At 41.0% G+C, this 17,316-nt stretch overlaps 1 protein-coding gene across 2 annotated transcripts; it reads right to left on the bottom strand.

The window, feature by feature from the left end:
* Positions 1-8,622: 8,622 nt before the first annotated feature.
* Positions 8,623-15,694, bottom strand: LOC118398303 (casein kinase II subunit beta). 2 transcript variants are annotated; one of them, XM_035793504.2, is made up of 7 exons: positions 15,534-15,694; positions 14,749-14,829; positions 14,377-14,479; positions 10,925-11,040; positions 10,729-10,804; positions 10,179-10,368; positions 8,623-9,932 (listed from the first exon to the last, which is right to left on the bottom strand). In XM_035793504.2, exons 2-7 carry the CDS (start codon positions 14,818-14,820, stop codon positions 9,842-9,844), a joined length of 648 nt encoding a protein of 215 aa, XP_035649397.1. In that variant the 5' UTR covers positions 14,821-14,829; positions 15,534-15,694; the 3' UTR covers positions 8,623-9,841. The 2 variants fall into 2 exon arrangements, with proteins under 2 accessions (XP_035649397.1, XP_035649398.1); XM_035793505.2 differs by lacking the exon at positions 15,534-15,694 and adding an exon at positions 15,309-15,433.
* Positions 15,695-17,316: the final 1,622 nt, after the last annotated feature.

The raw sequence follows: 17,316 nt of genomic DNA, 5'->3' as shown, positions 1-17,316 counted from the left end.
GGCATCACATGCTCTCTGGCTGAAAACAGTTTAACCAGCAATTGAGTTGTGAAATTCTGCTGTAGAGCTCATCACTCCCCCTAACTAGGAGGGCCAGAGACAATTACTGCCGACATCTTTCTAGCTGATTTACACGCTGAAGCTATGTTGCGCTTGGTGATCTGACTGTTTCATCCTAACATCGTTGGTGCCGACGTGGATAACAATATCTCTATACTCGCCAGTTTTAGCCAGCACCATCTTCAGATTAGCCTTTACCAGGGGACAGAGCTACCGACGTTAACAGTGTATGATCGCTGGATGATTCTTTAAGTCTAATACTGCGGGTAATGGAGTCGCCAAACGACTAGAGTTTTCAATTTGTCAGAGCTAAATGGTGGGAGGCTTCAGCGTCTCAGATTCCTTAACGGGTGGAGGAGAGACCAGAGAAGGCTCGGCCTCTTGACTCCGACTCGTTAATGGGGAGAACCGGTTGAAAGTTCGTCGGCTTGCGTCTGAAGCAGGGCTGGGCTATCCTCACCATAAGGCGATCATCCTCCTGTATATTATAAGTACAACGACTGCAATCAGAAGACATTATGAACAGTAATGTTTGTTATCGTTAGTAACACGGTTATTGTTCTTTAATGTGTTCAGACATTAATTTGGTAACATGGTAAAGTGTTCGTGTGTAGTTTTGGGCCCATGTCCTTTCTTTACTAATAAAATCATACCGATCAGATTTGACCAGGAACACAGTTGTTATTTTGTGCCACTATTATGGTTTTAAAACAAATGTCCTTGTTAAACTGACACAAAGTTGTCTGTGATAAATAGCACAATATGTTTAATCTGAGTATTTGTTATAGTCAAAATAATACATAATGCTTTTTTTTAACTCAAAAACAACTTGTTTGAGCTCATGTCAATGAGGCCTACAGGCCATAAATAGCAAATAGATATTCAAAACTTGTATTGTTCATAAGAACTTAAGTTAATAAAAAGATCTAACAACATTAGGTGATATAGTTATTATGGATTTATAATCAGTTATAATGGGGTGGTCATTTTGAACCGGAAAAACAGAATTAATTAACATGAAACGAACACAACAGGAGGATTAAGCATAGTATAGGACAAAAATAATAGCTCAGACTATCAGGAATGGTGCCATTACTAGTAAGTACTGTCATGAAGTTAAATGGGTTGGGAAACCACTGTTTGATGTTCAACATTCCAAGGCTGATCTGAGAAAAACCCTACAAAAACAGGTATTTCCTACCTGTTACATTTGTCATCACAAAAATATAAATCAAACTGTTTTTCCTTGTTGAAAAATGCAAGAGTGGTCTGAGGCTAGGTTAGAGATGGAAGATTTTTAAAAAAAGTTGAGATTGCTGTTGCAATGTGGAGCACTGCAGCAGACCCGTGAAGATCAGCGAGAAGCCATGTCGCTGGCACATGCTGTAATCGAGCAGCAAAATAAAGTTTCTGCACCAACTGTGTACATTCCTTGAGAACAAAAGCTGCCTGACTTCAGTGTGCTGTTTAGGAATCGATTGCTCTAGTAAAATTGACCAGTCGGGTTTCATGTGTGCCAGTGAGTGATTGGGCTGAGCTAATCAAACAGCACCTGAAAGGAGAGGCCAGTGCAATTGTGAAGCTGATGTTGGAAGATGTTGCCAGCATTTTTACACTACAAGAAGCTGGCGAAACCATTTGGGCTTATGCATGACCTGCAAATAAAGTTAGTGAGAAAGAAATCTCAAACTGAAGAAATACAGCTGGTGTCATCCCGGAATCCCAACGCCTTGCATCTGGAGATGAACAAGATAGTCCTGAACGAGAAGAAAATGTCCTTCATTTATGTGATGAATGCTACCATCACTTGGTCAGAGGTGGAGGAGAACCACGCTCTCACCCCGGCATTGAACAGCAACAAAACACGAGGCACAGTGAGTGCAGCTGCGGCAGTAGCGCCAGTAACACAGTCATCTTCTATAACCATAGAGAGGCTCCAAGAAGCAATTCAGAAGATAGCTGCTCGTCGGGAAGATCTGGTTCAGGAAGTTCGCCAGACCAAGAGAGGGCGAACCCCCCAAGATGATCAGGTCCCACACAGGAGAAATCCACTAAAAGACAATGGTAGATATATCTCGGTGGGGGTTCAGGTAGAGACTACTGGGAGGACCATGCCATGTTGGGCCAACTAACAGACACTGATGACCAGGATGAGAGAAGCCCATCAACCATCAGTCTTCAGTCAGCTGTTTACAACTCTTTGAAAGAAACCCAGGCTAGTCAGAATTCTAAAGCTTTTGGTAACTGTCTGATAGTTGACGTGGCAATCGCTGGAGTCTAGGCGAGGTGTTTACTTGATACGGAGTCAGAGGTCACCACCATTACTGAGAAACACTAAGAAGCATGTTGGGGATGGTGATCCAGAACGTGTGCGTCTCCCTGCCGCCAACGGGCTGGAGATTCCTGTTATAGGCTGTCTGGAGACAAACATCGAGTGCATGGAGGGAGGAACCCTCCTTGGGAAGTGTCTTAATCTTGAAGGATCCTCGTCTGAGAGAGAAGAAACGAGGGGTACCCGGCATCGTGGGAATGAGTGTCCTCAGCGACCTTCAAGGACTCCTTGTTTCTTACCAAGAAGGGGTGACAAAATTAGATCGCCATCAACTGGCTCGAGAGAAAGCAATGCTGAAGGCCATCATGGCAAAAATTGAGGCAGACCAGTTATGTTGCTCCAACAGGTAGGATTGGCTTTATAAAGGTAGCGGAAAGATGGAAAGTAACAATCCCTCCGTACAGTGAGAAGATCGTTGAGGGTCGATAGAGTTCCTGCGATGCAGAAGTGGCAGGTTTTGGGAGAGAAGATGGCTGGGGCAAACCTGCCAAATGGAGTCCCGTTGGCCAATGTTCTTACCCACACCCATGGGGGCAAGGTGCATGTGAGACTGCTCAATGCTACAGACAAGACTGTTAGGCTGCTGCCCCAGATTAGACTAGCTGAAATGTGCAAACCCCTGGAGGTTCATCTGAAAGAGCCAATTACCATTGAAGTAGAAGATAATGCCCTGCACATCCAGGTGCTGAACAAGGTTGAAACTGGCGTAACCAAGGTAAACACTGGCGTCTTACATTTACATTTACATTTACATTTAAGTCATTTAGCAGACGCTCTTATCCAGAGCGACTTACAAATTGGTGCAAACACCTATGACAACCAGTGGAACAGCCACTTCCATCTAAATCTTGTGTCAATTGGAGTGAACCTGGAGGGCGTTGTTGGAAGAGCACAAGGATGTATTCTCCAAGACTGAAAATTACACTGGCCATACATTGTATACCAACGGGAGATTTACGGAGCCAATTAAACAATGGCATAGATGGATCTCACCACAAGTTCTCCAGAAAGTAAAACATGCGTTCAACTTGGTGTCACAAGGAACACTGAAGGGAAGTTGCAGTCGGCGGGATTCGCTATCAGTCATCATCAAGAATGGTCGTGTACTCGTGTTGCGATTATAGGAGGTTGAATCAGGTGACCTGCAAGGATGCTTACCCCCTTCCCCATGTGGAGGAGTTCCTAGATGCTTTGGGCAACTCCTGCATCTTCTCGACATTGGATACTTCAAATCAAATCAAATCAAATTTATTTATATAGCCCTTCGTACATCAGCTGATATCTCAAAGTGCTGTACAGAAACCCAGCCTAAAACCCCAAACAGCAAACAATGCAGGTGTAAAAGCACGGGTTACTTCCAGGTTAAGGTGAGTGAGGATCAAATGAAGACTGCTGTGACCATTCCCTTTGGCTGTTTCAAGTGGACCCGTATGCCCTTCGGGTAATGCAATGCGCCGGCCACATTCCAGTGCCTCATGAAGGTGGTGCTTGGAAGACCTGGCCCTTGACTCTGCTAGTGTATCCGGATGATATTGTTTTTTTCAAATGGTTTCGATGAGCACTGTGAGAAGTTGGATGTCGTGTTCACCAGACTGAGGGAATTGACTGGTACTGTACGGCAGAGTTTCATTGGAGAAAGGGATCTCAGCAAGGCAATTTTCTTGACTGCCAAAATCCCCCCCTTCTATTTTGGGACTGCAAGGCCTGGCACATTTCAGAATAATTTTGGCCAGTAGTGTGTGCCACAGAAAGCAAAATTAGAGTATAAACAAACACAAAATGTTTCTGAAATAGTGTGTAAGAAATATAAAACAAATATTATCACACAATAACACAGAAAGTTAAGTTTGATAACACATTAAATATGAAATACAAATTTCAATCTTTGCATAATAAGATCTTAAATGACAATAAATAGCATAAACAAATATTGAAAAGCTGCAACAGCTCAACTGAACATTTAGTCCAATTTTTATGAAAAGTTTAATCTCTATAGTTATGGAACTCAAGCCTAACCTAGTCCTGACAGGCAGCGCAGACATTATCCTCCAATGGTGGGATGGTTTTCATACAGGACTGGTGGAACCACCGTGGGCAGCGGACACAACCAATCTGAAATTTATCATGAAAAATTAATATATTTAACATATTAAAAACATTCATGAATTACAATTATTTCATTATCAGAAAAAGCATATGGTACTACCTCTAGAAATATTACTGCTTATGCAAATTCATACACCTAAAAATGTGCCTTTAGAAGTGAACAAGTAATTACCCAGTTAGTGTCTTCATTGTCCACCTCCCCACAGAAGTGGCACAGTTGGCTCAGGTCATCTAGCAAAACATAATGTCAAGTAGTCTATACATCTTTACATGTATTTTTCAGCACAAACAGGAAACAAGGGAATAGTATAGGTTTCTTATAACATAGTTATTTAAATACAAGTTTTAGTGGCCATCTAGTCAGAAGTTATATCAAAGAACCTTGAGAGCCATACGTTTTTTTAAAAATCTACAATTATATTAAATTAGAAATTGAACATGCCAGTGTTTGAGAAGAGTGACTGCTATTTCCTCTCATGATGTTAACATTTTTGTCCCCATTTGAAAAGACAATCGACTCCTCCTTCAGAACCCATTCAGCAAACTGGGGGAAAAAAATTGATGGGCATTTCAGTTATCCCCAACAAAATTGGGTTACACTTAAGATTCTAATTCTCAAGTATAAAATGACAAAGCTATACAGTTTTCAGTAGGTTTTCAGTAGGTTAATTGTACATCACTTATACTCTCATACTTACTTTCAAGGCAAAGACCCCACAAGAAGTAACATCTTGTTGGCATGGTGAGGAAGGGTATCACACACCCATTGTCACATTCGTCGTAACGATGAGACCAAGGCGCAGCGTGATTTGAATAAATAATTTTATTTAATGAACATGAAGAACACTAAACATACTAACAAGACAAACGTGAAGCTCATAATAACAAGTGCTGACATGCAACTACACAAATAATAACCCACAAAATCAAAATGGCAACCTAAATAGGATCTCCAATCAGAGACAACGATAAACAGCTGTCTCTGATTGGGAACCAATTCAGGCCACCATAGACCTACATTTACCTAGGCAATACCAAAACTGCATAGATACAAAAAAAAACTAGACAAGACAAAAACACACATACCACCATCGTCACACCCTGACCTAACCAAAATAATAAAGAAAACCAAGATAACTAAGGTAACACCCATCTGGAGATATTATACAACCCTTCTCTCTCAGGAATGATCTGAACATATATGTTAATAAAAGTACAGCATTTTGAAACACTTTATAATTAATAACAGAGGGGAATCTGAGAATGCAGAGATTCCAGCAGGGTGTGAGTTGAAGTAGCCAATTGTGGTGCTGACAAGGGCTGTGATCATCTCGGATTATCTAACATCTGAGAACGGGCAGGCATTCCCTCTGATGAAGAGCATCTCCGTATTGCTGATTATGTGCTGTCATCCAGGCGGAAATGTCACCTGCATATCTGATGTAGGAAAAGAGATAAGAGATAAATTGAGTGTCCAGTGAATATGTTTATGTATATGTACTGTACGTATGTCTATGTGTATATATATATATTTTATTTTTTAAATTTGAATCTCTATTATTATTATTATTATTATCATTATTGTGTTTTGTGGTTGAGGGTGGGTGGGGGTGGGGGGAGGTTGATGGGGATGGGGAGGTGCTGGGGATGTCCTCTTGAGGGTGGAGAGACCTATTGGGGTGGGGATTCTTCAAGGAGGCATATTCAGTGCAAACTACTTTAATGACTTTCATTCATTGGCAAGATAAGAAAACGTAGGGATGACATGCCAGCAACAAATGCTGACACAACACATCCAAGTATATTGGACCAAATTATGAAGGACAAGAATTGTACTTTTGAATTCTGTAAAGTCAGTGTGGAAGAGGTGAAAAAATTGTTGTCGTCTATCAACAATGACAAGCCACCGGAGTCTGACAATTTGGATGTAAAATTACTGAGGATAATAGCAGACGACATTGCCACTCCTATTTGCCACATCTTCAATTTAAGCCTACTAGAAAGTGTGTGCCCTCAGGCCTGGAGGAAAGCTAAAGCCATTCCGCTACCCAGGAATAGTAAAGCCCCCTTTACTGGATCAAATAGCTGACCAATCAGCCTGTTACCAACCCTTAGTAAACTTCTGGAAAAAGTGGTGTTTGACCAGACAATGCTATTTCAAAGTAAATAAATTGAAAAACAGAATTTCAACAAGCACAGCACTTACACAAATGACTGATGATTGGCTGAGATAAATTGATGATAAAATGATTGTGGGGGCTGTCTTGTTAGACATTATCGATCATAGTCTGCTGCTGGAAAAACATATGTGTTATGGCTTTACACCCCCTGCTATAATGTGGATAAAGAGTTACTTGTCTAACAGAACACAGAGGGTGTTCTTTAATGGAAGCCTCTCAAATATAATCCAGTTAGAATCAGGAATTCCCCAGAGTAGCTGTTTATTAATAATATGCATGTCAATCTCTCCTGGCTGAAAGTGGAGGAGAGACTGACTTCATCACTACTATTATTTATGAGAGGTGTTATTGACATGTTGAATGCACCGAGCTGTCTGTCTAAACTACTGGCACACAGCTCAGACACCCATGCATACCCCACAAGACATGCCACAAGAGCTGTCTTCACAATCCCCAAGTCCAGAACAGACTATGGGAGGCGCACTGTCCTACATAGAGCCATGACTAGATGGAACTCTATTCTACATCAAGTAACTGACACAAGCAGTAAAATTAGATTTAAAAAACATATAAAAAAACCACCTTATGGAATAGCTGGGGACTGTGAAGCAACACAAACATTGGCAGATACATACACACACATGCACACACATACACACACACACGATAACATACGCACTATACATACACATGGATTTAGTACTGTAGATGTGGTAGTGGTGGAGTAGGGGCCTGAGGGCACACAATGTGTTTTGCACTCTGTGAATGTATTGTAATGTTTTTAAATTGTATAAACTGCCTACATTTTTCTGAACTACAGGAAAAATTGCTGCTGGTTTGGCAGCAGCTAATGGGGTTCCATAATAAATACAAAATACAAATAGTCATAGATTTGTTTATTATATAATACATTTATTATTATTGTTTTCTTCTATTATTATAACAGTTTACTGTGATTATGGATATGCACTCATGTTGACTTACATATTTGAACTTTCTTTTTTGCCAGAGTACAATTTTCTTAATGTATTATTGTAACTATTACCTACTATTATTGTTACTATTATTACTACTGTACCTACATTCTTAAAAACTAAAACAGAGAAGGTGTAAAACCATTACAGCGAAAAGCACGATAGGATGAGGGATTGATAGAGAGAACAGTAGAGGGCTTTCTGAAATAACCACTTCCTTATGTGATACTTCCTGTAGCACACATCAGAGGGCATGATAGGTCAACAAAAATGATTCTGAAGTGTGCCAGGCCTTGCAGTCCCAAGGTAAAGGGGGGGGGGTGGGGGGGGGGGTTGCCGAACCCTCACCCCCTTCTAATTTCCTTAATTTTGTGGCTAGAATAAAATACTTTCTGGGGCACACACTACTGGTCAACATGAGCTACCAAAATTATTCTGAAGGGTGTCAGGCCTTGCAGTCCCAAGATAGAAGGGGGCAGTGGGATTTTGGCAGGCAAGAAAATTGCCTTGTCAAAATCCCTTTCTCCAATGATACTGATGTCAAAGTAGCCACCCATTTCCTTGATGACAGCTTTGCACACTCTTGACATTCTCTCAACCTGCTTCACCTGGAATGATTTTCCAACAGTCTTGAAGGAGTTCCCACATATGCTGAGAACTTGTTGGGTGCTTTTCCTTCACTCTGGGGTCCAACTCAACCCAAACCATCTCAATTGGGTTGAGATCGGGTGATTGTGGTGGCCAGGTCATCTGATGCAGCACTCCATCACTCTCCTTCACAGATCAGACACTCCAAAATTCCATTGACACCATTTGGCCAAGAGGCAGAAGTACAGCTGTATCTGTGTGGTTTGCTACAATATTTCCAGTATTGGTGTACATTCAAGGGATTCCATAAAAAAAAAAAAAAAATGTCATGGTGAGTATGGAGAAATAACAATCTAATTTATACATAAACCAATCAACACAATTGTATGAAAAGAAAACGTTTATTGAGAATTCTGAATCCTGGTCACTCGTCCACAGTTTAAAAAAAAACACACACACATTAATCATAATCTTGACAAATCATCCTTATTGTTCTGGATCAAAACATATCAAGAGTTCTACTTTTTGCAACAAGGAATCAAAAGTACACCTGTAGTAGGGTGCCGAAACCCCAACTGCATCACAAAATAAAAACGGATTTTCTGTCACTAGATTTTACATAAATAATACTACAATAATGTGTGGAGGGACACCAGTTATCAGTGCAGTTGTGGAGAGATGGGTACTGTTGCTGTGATACTAACCCAGCAACATGTGACAGAGCTGACATTCTCACTGTGCCGCACAAACAGGACTGTTGTTTTGGATGACACACAGAGACAGCAGGTGATTTTGTTATGTATTTTCCCGGTCCTTCTAGAACATTTAATTCATTTCAGGTTTATTCGTGTCTATCCTACATCTAGCGTGTAAAAATGCACAGCTATACTATGCCCTAGATGTGGACTTCCTGTAAACCACAGCACCTGTGCAGTTTCTCAAAGTTTAAGGAAAATTTGACAGAACACTTGTATTGTGAATGACCGCCTTGACACACTGGCCTCTGAGTATCACACAATAAAAGAGTGATTACAAGCCTGCACGAGTGCCTTGGTAAAACAATGGTTTACAGAAGAGGTAAAATGACAACACCCTCAGTGACAAATTTTCTCCTTATCATCATCATCAACCAAGCGGTCTCTGAGTGCCAGCCACAGTGTACATGGGTATGGCGGAGGAATTGGTATTCAACCAGTGGTGATGGTCTACCATGACCCTTTACCAAACTGTGCCAAAGACAGGACCGAAAACAACTCACCGTGGAGCGAGTTCATAGGGGCAACATGTGGTAATATCACTAAAAGAAACAGCGGCGTCAAATCCAATAACATCCATGGACTTTCCTCCACCTACCCCTTTAATGTTTCGACACCGATGAGTTTGGTGACGTAGATGCATGGAATCCTAAATGCGTATGTGTGTGTAAGGGTTTGGGATCGAAAGCTGGGCGTTTTTGTCTTTACACATTGTTCTCAATCATCCTAATCTAAACTAAATAATAAAGTCTGCAGGACAGAGAGGAGGCATCTGTAAGGAGCTTTGTGCAGATGACCCGTCTCCTCAATCATCCCTTTCTCCTTCTCCCACTCTCACTCTGGGCTTTAGCGGATGGCTTTGACAGGGCTCTTGAAGCTGGAGGCTGCTTGCAGCTGGAGCTGGTAAGCCATGGGGTGGATCTTGAATCCATAGAGCCTGTTGGGAGGACATGACAATTCATTACATCTTGATGAGTGTGACAGGTGTCTATAAAGAGATTAGCATTAATGGTAACATTTCATTTACATGACTCTTTCCTCTGGTATGTAGTTGGAATTTCTTAGAAAATTATCTGTTATCAATGAGTAGAAATTGATCGAGGACCCTTTTGCTTTCAGTATATTACGTTGACATGACTCGAAAATGCACACCCCTATTGTAGGGTGACACAGTTGTACTGACCTAGGTACAAACTGGTTGGCGGGCCTCTTGGGCCTGTACTCGGGGTGCACCATAAAGAGCATGTGGGGGAATCCAGTGCCAAAGTAGGCCCCGTCCGTGTGGTGGTGCCGGGAGGACTTGGGAGTGTACACGTCCATACACTTAGGGCAGTACAGCTTCACCATAGCCTCGCCCGGAATGTCCGACAGACCTAGGGAGGGATAGGGGGACGGAGAGGCGGAAGAATTTTGACACATTACTGGTCTGAAGTTATTATGAAATACTCGGGTACACTATTGTATTCATCCATGTCTCTTGGAAATTAGATTGGATCTGACATGGTTGTGATATGATACATAAAAACCGTACACAGCGAATTCAGAGATACTGTACTGTATAGAGGATCAGCTTTGCATAGTTTGGCTTATGAATGCTGCAATGTGGCTGGATGACAAAGAATGACCTGTAAACATGCAAAGCCATGATGCAAATAGTGCTCAGAGGTGGATCAAAACAACCACAAAGTGTCAACTGAGTGGTAATGGGTCAAACAAGACCAACACACACTCACCAATGGGAAGCATGGGCTGGTTCTCACAATAGACTCGGGGGCAGTAGCCAAAGTCCCCCTGCTGATACTTCTCCAACTGAGAAAGAGAGATGGAGATAAATTGAGAACGTGAAAAACGTTTCCAGAAAAATGCTGCATACATTTGACATGCAGCCTTTCAACAAACATTGGAAACAGAAAAGGGTAGTTGCTGTACCATCTGAGCGATGCCCCGGTTGGTGAGGATGTATCGTGCATGGATCAGCCCGTAGAGCATCTCTGCTGCCTGCTCTATGAGGTCACTCTGGTTAGGGTTGTCCTCCAGCTCCTCATCTGTAAAACAAAAGAGGGAACAGGTTAGGGAACAGGTTATAAGAGAGAGGGGAAGAGGCCATTCATATGGGGCAGCAGGATTGCAGCATTGTGCACATGTACATAACTGTGACCCATTACAGAAAGCGGGGCATATGACACTTCACAGGAGAGGCATTTCAACTGAATGTTTTCTGCAGAAATCCCTTCTTGAACATGTGCCTTAATAATAAACTCGTCTGTACTCTGTAAAGGCTTTAGACGCAGGTGCATGATAATGGTCCATTCTAAATCAAAACAAATTTCACACCTTTAGTATATGTAAAGACAATATTAAATCAAGAATAGTCTGATGGGTGACAATATTAGCCTATCACTTGTGAATGATGCCCAGCAAAATTACTGCCTATTTTTGGGCGACTTTTTCAAATCAGCCGCAGCCTAGCCCATAGGCCTATGTATTTTGGTAAGGTTTGTATCACAACTAAAAGTAACTCTTTAAAATGAAGCGCATGAATCTGCCTTACAAGGGGTATAAAGCCTAACTGGCATACATAAGCAGTGTGTGAGTTTGAAGAAGATAATTTAACATAAAAATGCATTTACAGTTAAAACATTACATGCATAATCGCATTTGCTGTCACTGTTTTCCGCTAATGGAACATTCACGCTTATAGGCTAACTGCCATGTGTGCATTGCTGTGCTTATGAATGTGAAGAAATAGCTTAATAGTTTATCAACATTTTAAGATGAAACGTTCTGATCTGTTGCGTCAGCCACATTGCGTAAAACAGTTTTTTTTATGCTAGTTGTATTAATTTGGGATCTATCGCATCCCACATCTGTCCCGGACTATGTTTGGAATATTTATTTCCTCGCACAGAATAGGTCAACTTTTATATTATGGGGGCTAGTAGCTTGACATAGGCCAGTGCTTTTGCTCCTCAGTAAAAAAGTACATGACAGCCCACTTGGATTTTTGCCAAAATACACCTAAAAGACTCTCAGACCATGAGAAACAAGATTCTCTAGTCTGATGAAACCAAGATTGAACTCTATGCCATGAATGCCAAGAGTCACGTCTGGAGGAAACCTGTGCCGTGAATGCCAAGAGTCACGTCTGGAGGAAATCATGCTGTGGGGATGTTTTTCAGCAGCAGGGACTGGGCTCACTCTGAAAGATGAATGGTGCAAAGTACAGAGAGATCATTGATGAAAACCTGCTCCAGAGTTCTCAGGAATTCAAACGGGGGCCAAAGTTGACCTTCCAACAGGACAACGACCCTAAGCACACAGCCAAGACAATGCAGGAGTGGCTTCGGGACAAGTCTCTGAATGTCCTTGAGTAGTCCAGCCAGAGCCCAGATTTCAACCCACATCAAACATCTCTGGATAGACCTGAAAATAGTTGGGCAGTAACACGCCCCATCCAACCTGACAGAGCTAGAGAGGATCTGCAAAGAACGGGAGTAACTCCACAAATACAGGTGTGCCAAGCTTGTAGCGTCACACCCAAGAAGACTCAAGGCTGTAATTGCTGCCAAAGGTGCTTCAACAAAGTACTGAGTAAAGTAAATAGTAATTGTTTGTTTTTATGAATTAGAAAACATTTCTAAAAACCTGTTATTGCTTTGTCATTATGGGGTAATGTGTGTAGATTGGGGGAAAAACAATTTTAGAATAAGGCTGTAACCTAACAAAATGTGGAAAAAGTAAAAGGTGTCTGAATATTTTCCGAAGGCACTGTATAGCCCAAAGTTTGTAGAACAACTAAAGTTACATTAGTAACTCTGAATTAATCAAATAGGAGTATCTACAGTACCAGTAAAGGTTTGGACACAGCTACTCATTCAAGGGTTTTTCTTTATTTTTACTATTTTCTACATTGTAGAATAATAGTGAAGACATCAACTATGAAATAACACAAAAGGAATCATGTAGTAACCAAGAAAGTGTTAAACAAATCAAAATATATTTTAGATTCTTCAAAGTAGCCACCCTCTGCCTTGACAGCTTTGCACACTCTTGGCATTCTCTCAAACAGCTTCATGAGGAATGCTTTTCCAACAGTCTTGAAGGAGTTCCCACATATGCTGAGCACTTGTTGGCTGCTTTTCCTTTACTCTGCAGTCCAACTCATCCCAAACCATCTCAATTGGGTTGAGGTCGGGGGATTGTGGAGGCCAAGGCATCTCATGCATGACTCAATCACTCTCCTTCTTGGTCAAATAGCCCTTACACAGCATGGAGATGTGTTGGGTCATTGTCCTGTTGAAAAACAAATGATAGTCCCACTAAGCCCAAACCAGATGGGATGGCGTATCACTGCAGAATGCTGTGGTAGCCATGCTGGTTAAGTGTGCATTGAATTATAAATAAATCACTGACAGTGTCACCAGCCCCACATCTCATCCTCGATGGTTCACAGTGGGAACCACACATGCAGAGATCATCCGTTCACCAACTCTTCGTCTCACAAAGACACAGTGGTTGGAATCAAAAATCTCAAATTTGGACTCATCAGACCAAAGGACATATTTCCACCGGTTTAATGTCCATTGCTCGTGTTCCTTGGTCCAAGCAATCTCTTTTTATTACTCTCTTCTTCTTGTCCTTTAGTAGTGGTTTTGTTGCAGCAGTTCATCCACGAAGGCCTGATTCACACAGTCTCCTCTGAACAGTTGATGTTAATGTGTCTGTTACTTGAACTCTGAAGCATTTATTTGGGCTGCAATCTGAAGTGCAGTTTACGCTAAAATCAAATTTTATGCCACATGAGCCAAATATAACAGGTTTAGGCCCTAGCGTGAAATGCTTACTTTATTAAATAAAATATTTACTAAAAATACTAAAGTAAAAAAATAATGGTATTCTTGATACTATAAAATAACACCACGGAATTCTAAGCAAGTTTGTCTGCTATATGAACTAGTGTAGCCCACAGCCATTTGGCATAGCCAGATCAGGACCTAACATAAGGATAACTTGAGTATGCTATTCTGTTCTTTTGAAATGGACTACATTTTATTCATATCATGGGTCTTTAGACCTGTCTAAAATAAATAATGGATTTATTGTGAAGGTGTATGCTATATAAAAGACTCTTTAAAATGTAGATGTTCCAAAGGCCTGCATCAGTGGCTTGTTGGGAAGCCAGGAGATGCTAAATATGTTTTAGTTAATTAACGGTCAATAACAGTGAGACCAACCAGTTATTTCCTTGACAATCACCAGCTGACTATTTTTGTGACCTCCACAACCCTAGATGCAACCATAACATTGGTATTCCGATCTCGATTGTGTGGAATGTTCTGTACTTCCGAGTGCAGTAGAGATGGTTCTAGAGTTGGTCTGACCTGGTTCTAGGTCCAGGATCATGTCCAGAGCCTGGCGGTAGTGGGGAACCTGCTCATTGAGCCCAGTCAGGTTGAACTTGTCCTGGATGTAGTCCTCATCCACCTGTCAATGGAGGAGAGGACAGGAGGGGTGACAGACATTAGAGAAATATCAGACCTATTCCTTCTTGAAAGAGTTTGTGTAGTAAGAGGTGGCTGTGAATAATATGATTTTGTTCCAGCCCTCAACTCACCACCTGCCCATCAGGTCCTTGCTTAGCCGAATCAGGTTTTTGCACACACAGGATAAGGGTTGGCCACCCATATCTTAGCTGACATTAACTTTTTGGTCAATGAGTGACAATATTGCTCTGGGTGCTGTTAGATACTGACCTCACAGAAAAACTCGTTTCCCCTCAGTCCACAGAACCAGGAGATCCATGACACTTCCTCTGAACTGCTCATCTCGGGAGACTAATGGGTAAAGACATTCAACACAGACATAGATTTGAGCCTATTGCAACTCTTACCCTAAGAGGTCCTCGGAGCTTGCTGATTTTCTGTTCTACTTGATAATTTATTGCACCCACATGGTGTCCCAGGTCTAACTCAGTCCATGATTAGATGGGAACAATGGTAAAAATACAGTGGACGTGACTGAGGTCCAGAGTTGAGTTTGAAGGGTCGATTGAATTCAGTTATGTGAAAACGGACTGAACTTGATAGTTTAGCAACACACACATATTATAGGTCGCTAACTACACTCAAGAGAATGTTCTAAAACATAACAGAGCAATTAGCTAGATAACTAACTTAGAACATGTTAACTATAAGAAGCTTACCTACTAGTTAGCTCGCGCTACCCACCGTGCAAATGTGTGACTAACGTTACTGTAGCTAGTTAAAATAAAATTGGTAGTTGACATTGGAAGTGTAAGAAATAAGGATATTACCTATGTCACATCAACAATCGTAGTTAGTTGCATACACAAGAGTTATGAGAAATGACCAACAGAAGAAAATGATAGCTAGTTGGCTACATCCTTAGCTAGCAGTTACATTCAATATGGCGCAACGTCCAAACTAGGCCGGAGGAAATTTGTTCAGTTTTTGGTCGCAAGTCCTCTAAAGCTATATCATATCTCATATGAAAACATATAGTAATTTGGGTAACTTACCCCCTGTTACGTGATTTTCACACCAATAAAATGTAATATTTAGTGTTGTAAATTAAAAGGACACCACCTCCCAGTTAACCACTGCAGAGGTTTTCGTTGTAGGCAAATTGATGACGTACAAATTCAGAGACACGTCTATGGATACTGTAGTTTAATAAGTCTTTCAACAACTACATGTTTTGAGTTATCAACGGAAAACCTGAAAAACGTAGGTTTTATTATATGACTAATATATTGTCAAGTATAAAATATAGGGTGGGAACCGAAGTTATAACAAATATATTTGATATTTCCTCGTTTGCTTGTAAAGACTTTACTACAGATTATATGCCTACTTTGGGCAATGCAGGAATACGGCTCCTCATATTTTTGGGTCCTTCGTGAATCATGCTGTAACAAAGGTGACCAAGTTCTGTAGTGGTGGGATTGACTTTACATTGTTTTGCAGTAGCCAGTCAATTCTTATTAATGCAGTTTTCTTAGTCCAGATTTCAATAACACCAGTGCCATAGCTGAGCAGTATTCCCCAATCCAATAAATTGCAAGGTCCTGTCCTCCATACACTAATCAGCAATCTGCAAGACCATGATGTGCATTCGGAAAGTATTCAGGCCACTTTAAGAGACACCGCTCAATAGGTTTGATACTGCACTGTGGCATCACAGAGAAGCCACTAGTATACATAGCTAGCTGCCCTGCAAATCAGCATTTCTGTGAGCATCTTGAGAATTGTGAAAATGTACACTAATCTTCTCATTCATTTCCTGTCCGATACTGTTCTTCTGCCTCTTGGTGTGGTGTCAAATATAACAAACCCCAAAGCGACTTACAGATATACAGCTGTTCTTCTGCCTCTTGGTGTTGGTGTCAATGATGTCACTATGATGAGAATGATGTCAATGATGAGCTGGATAATACATGCAGATCACTTTGGTATGTCTATCTGCCTGATCTGAGATTGTTTACTATACAATGTGAAGGAATAGTCACAAAGGGCTTATATCTGATGTGCAAGACTGTTTATTTGTGTGTGTGAACATGCATGTACATACAGGCATAGACATGCAAAGTATGGGTGCTGGAGGTGCTGCAGCACCCCCTGTTGGAGAGATGGTAACTGCAATAATGTGTCAAATAATATAACATTTAATTACATTATTGATATAAATGATCATGGGTTTGGGGTAGGGTAGACAAAAAAAACATTGGATATTTATAGAATATATGGGAACCATTCTGTATGGAGAGCTCTCAGCTCTGTTTTTAAAGCGGTGATATGCTCTTATCTTTTCAGTTGTAGGGGTTTGGAGTCGGACATGTATTCTGCTGGACAATAAACAGTTTAGTTTGAGTTGAGTCGGGTCCCTCTCTCGTCCTCTGTCCTTCTCCTCGCTCCTGCATGATTTAAGTTGGGGGAAGCAAATTCTCACCATAAAAATGCTTTCATTGCATTGAGACTTATGTAAAATAGCCTACTATTTCTACTATGTTGAGCAGATTGGAGTCATAATTTAGGCTAATAATATACAGTGCCTTCAGAAAGTATTCACACCCCTTGACTTTTTCCACATTTTGTTGTGTTACAGCCTGAATTTAAAATGAATTACATTGAGATATTTTGTTAACAATACCCCATAATGTCAGAGTGGAAATATGTTTTTTGAAATATTTACAATTAATAAAAAAAGAAAAGCTGAAATATCTTGAGTCAATAAGTATTCAACCACTTTGTAATGGCAAGCCTAAATAAGTCACATAACATGTTGCATGGTCTAACTCTGTG

This window comes from Oncorhynchus keta, chromosome 19 (genome assembly GCF_023373465.1).
Source record: "Oncorhynchus keta strain PuntledgeMale-10-30-2019 chromosome 19, Oket_V2, whole genome shotgun sequence".
In the NCBI taxonomy this organism is placed as follows: Eukaryota; Metazoa; Chordata; class Actinopteri; order Salmoniformes; family Salmonidae; genus Oncorhynchus; species Oncorhynchus keta.
Note: the sequence above shows the minus strand (reverse complement) of the source record. Positions and strands in the feature narration are given on the sequence as shown.

Coding starts and splice junctions, on each gene's coding strand:
- LOC118398303 (XM_035793504.2), bottom strand. CDS start 14,820: ATGAGCAGTTCAGAGGAAGTGTCATGGATCTCCTGGTTCTGTGGACTG. Junction 14,480..14,748: donor GAAACGAGTTTTTCTGTGAG/GTCAGTATCTAA, acceptor CTCCATTGACAG/GTGGATGAGGACTACATCCA. Junction 11,041..14,376: donor GATCCTGGACCTAGAACCAG/GTCAGACCAACT, acceptor TTTGTTTTACAG/ATGAGGAGCTGGAGGACAAC.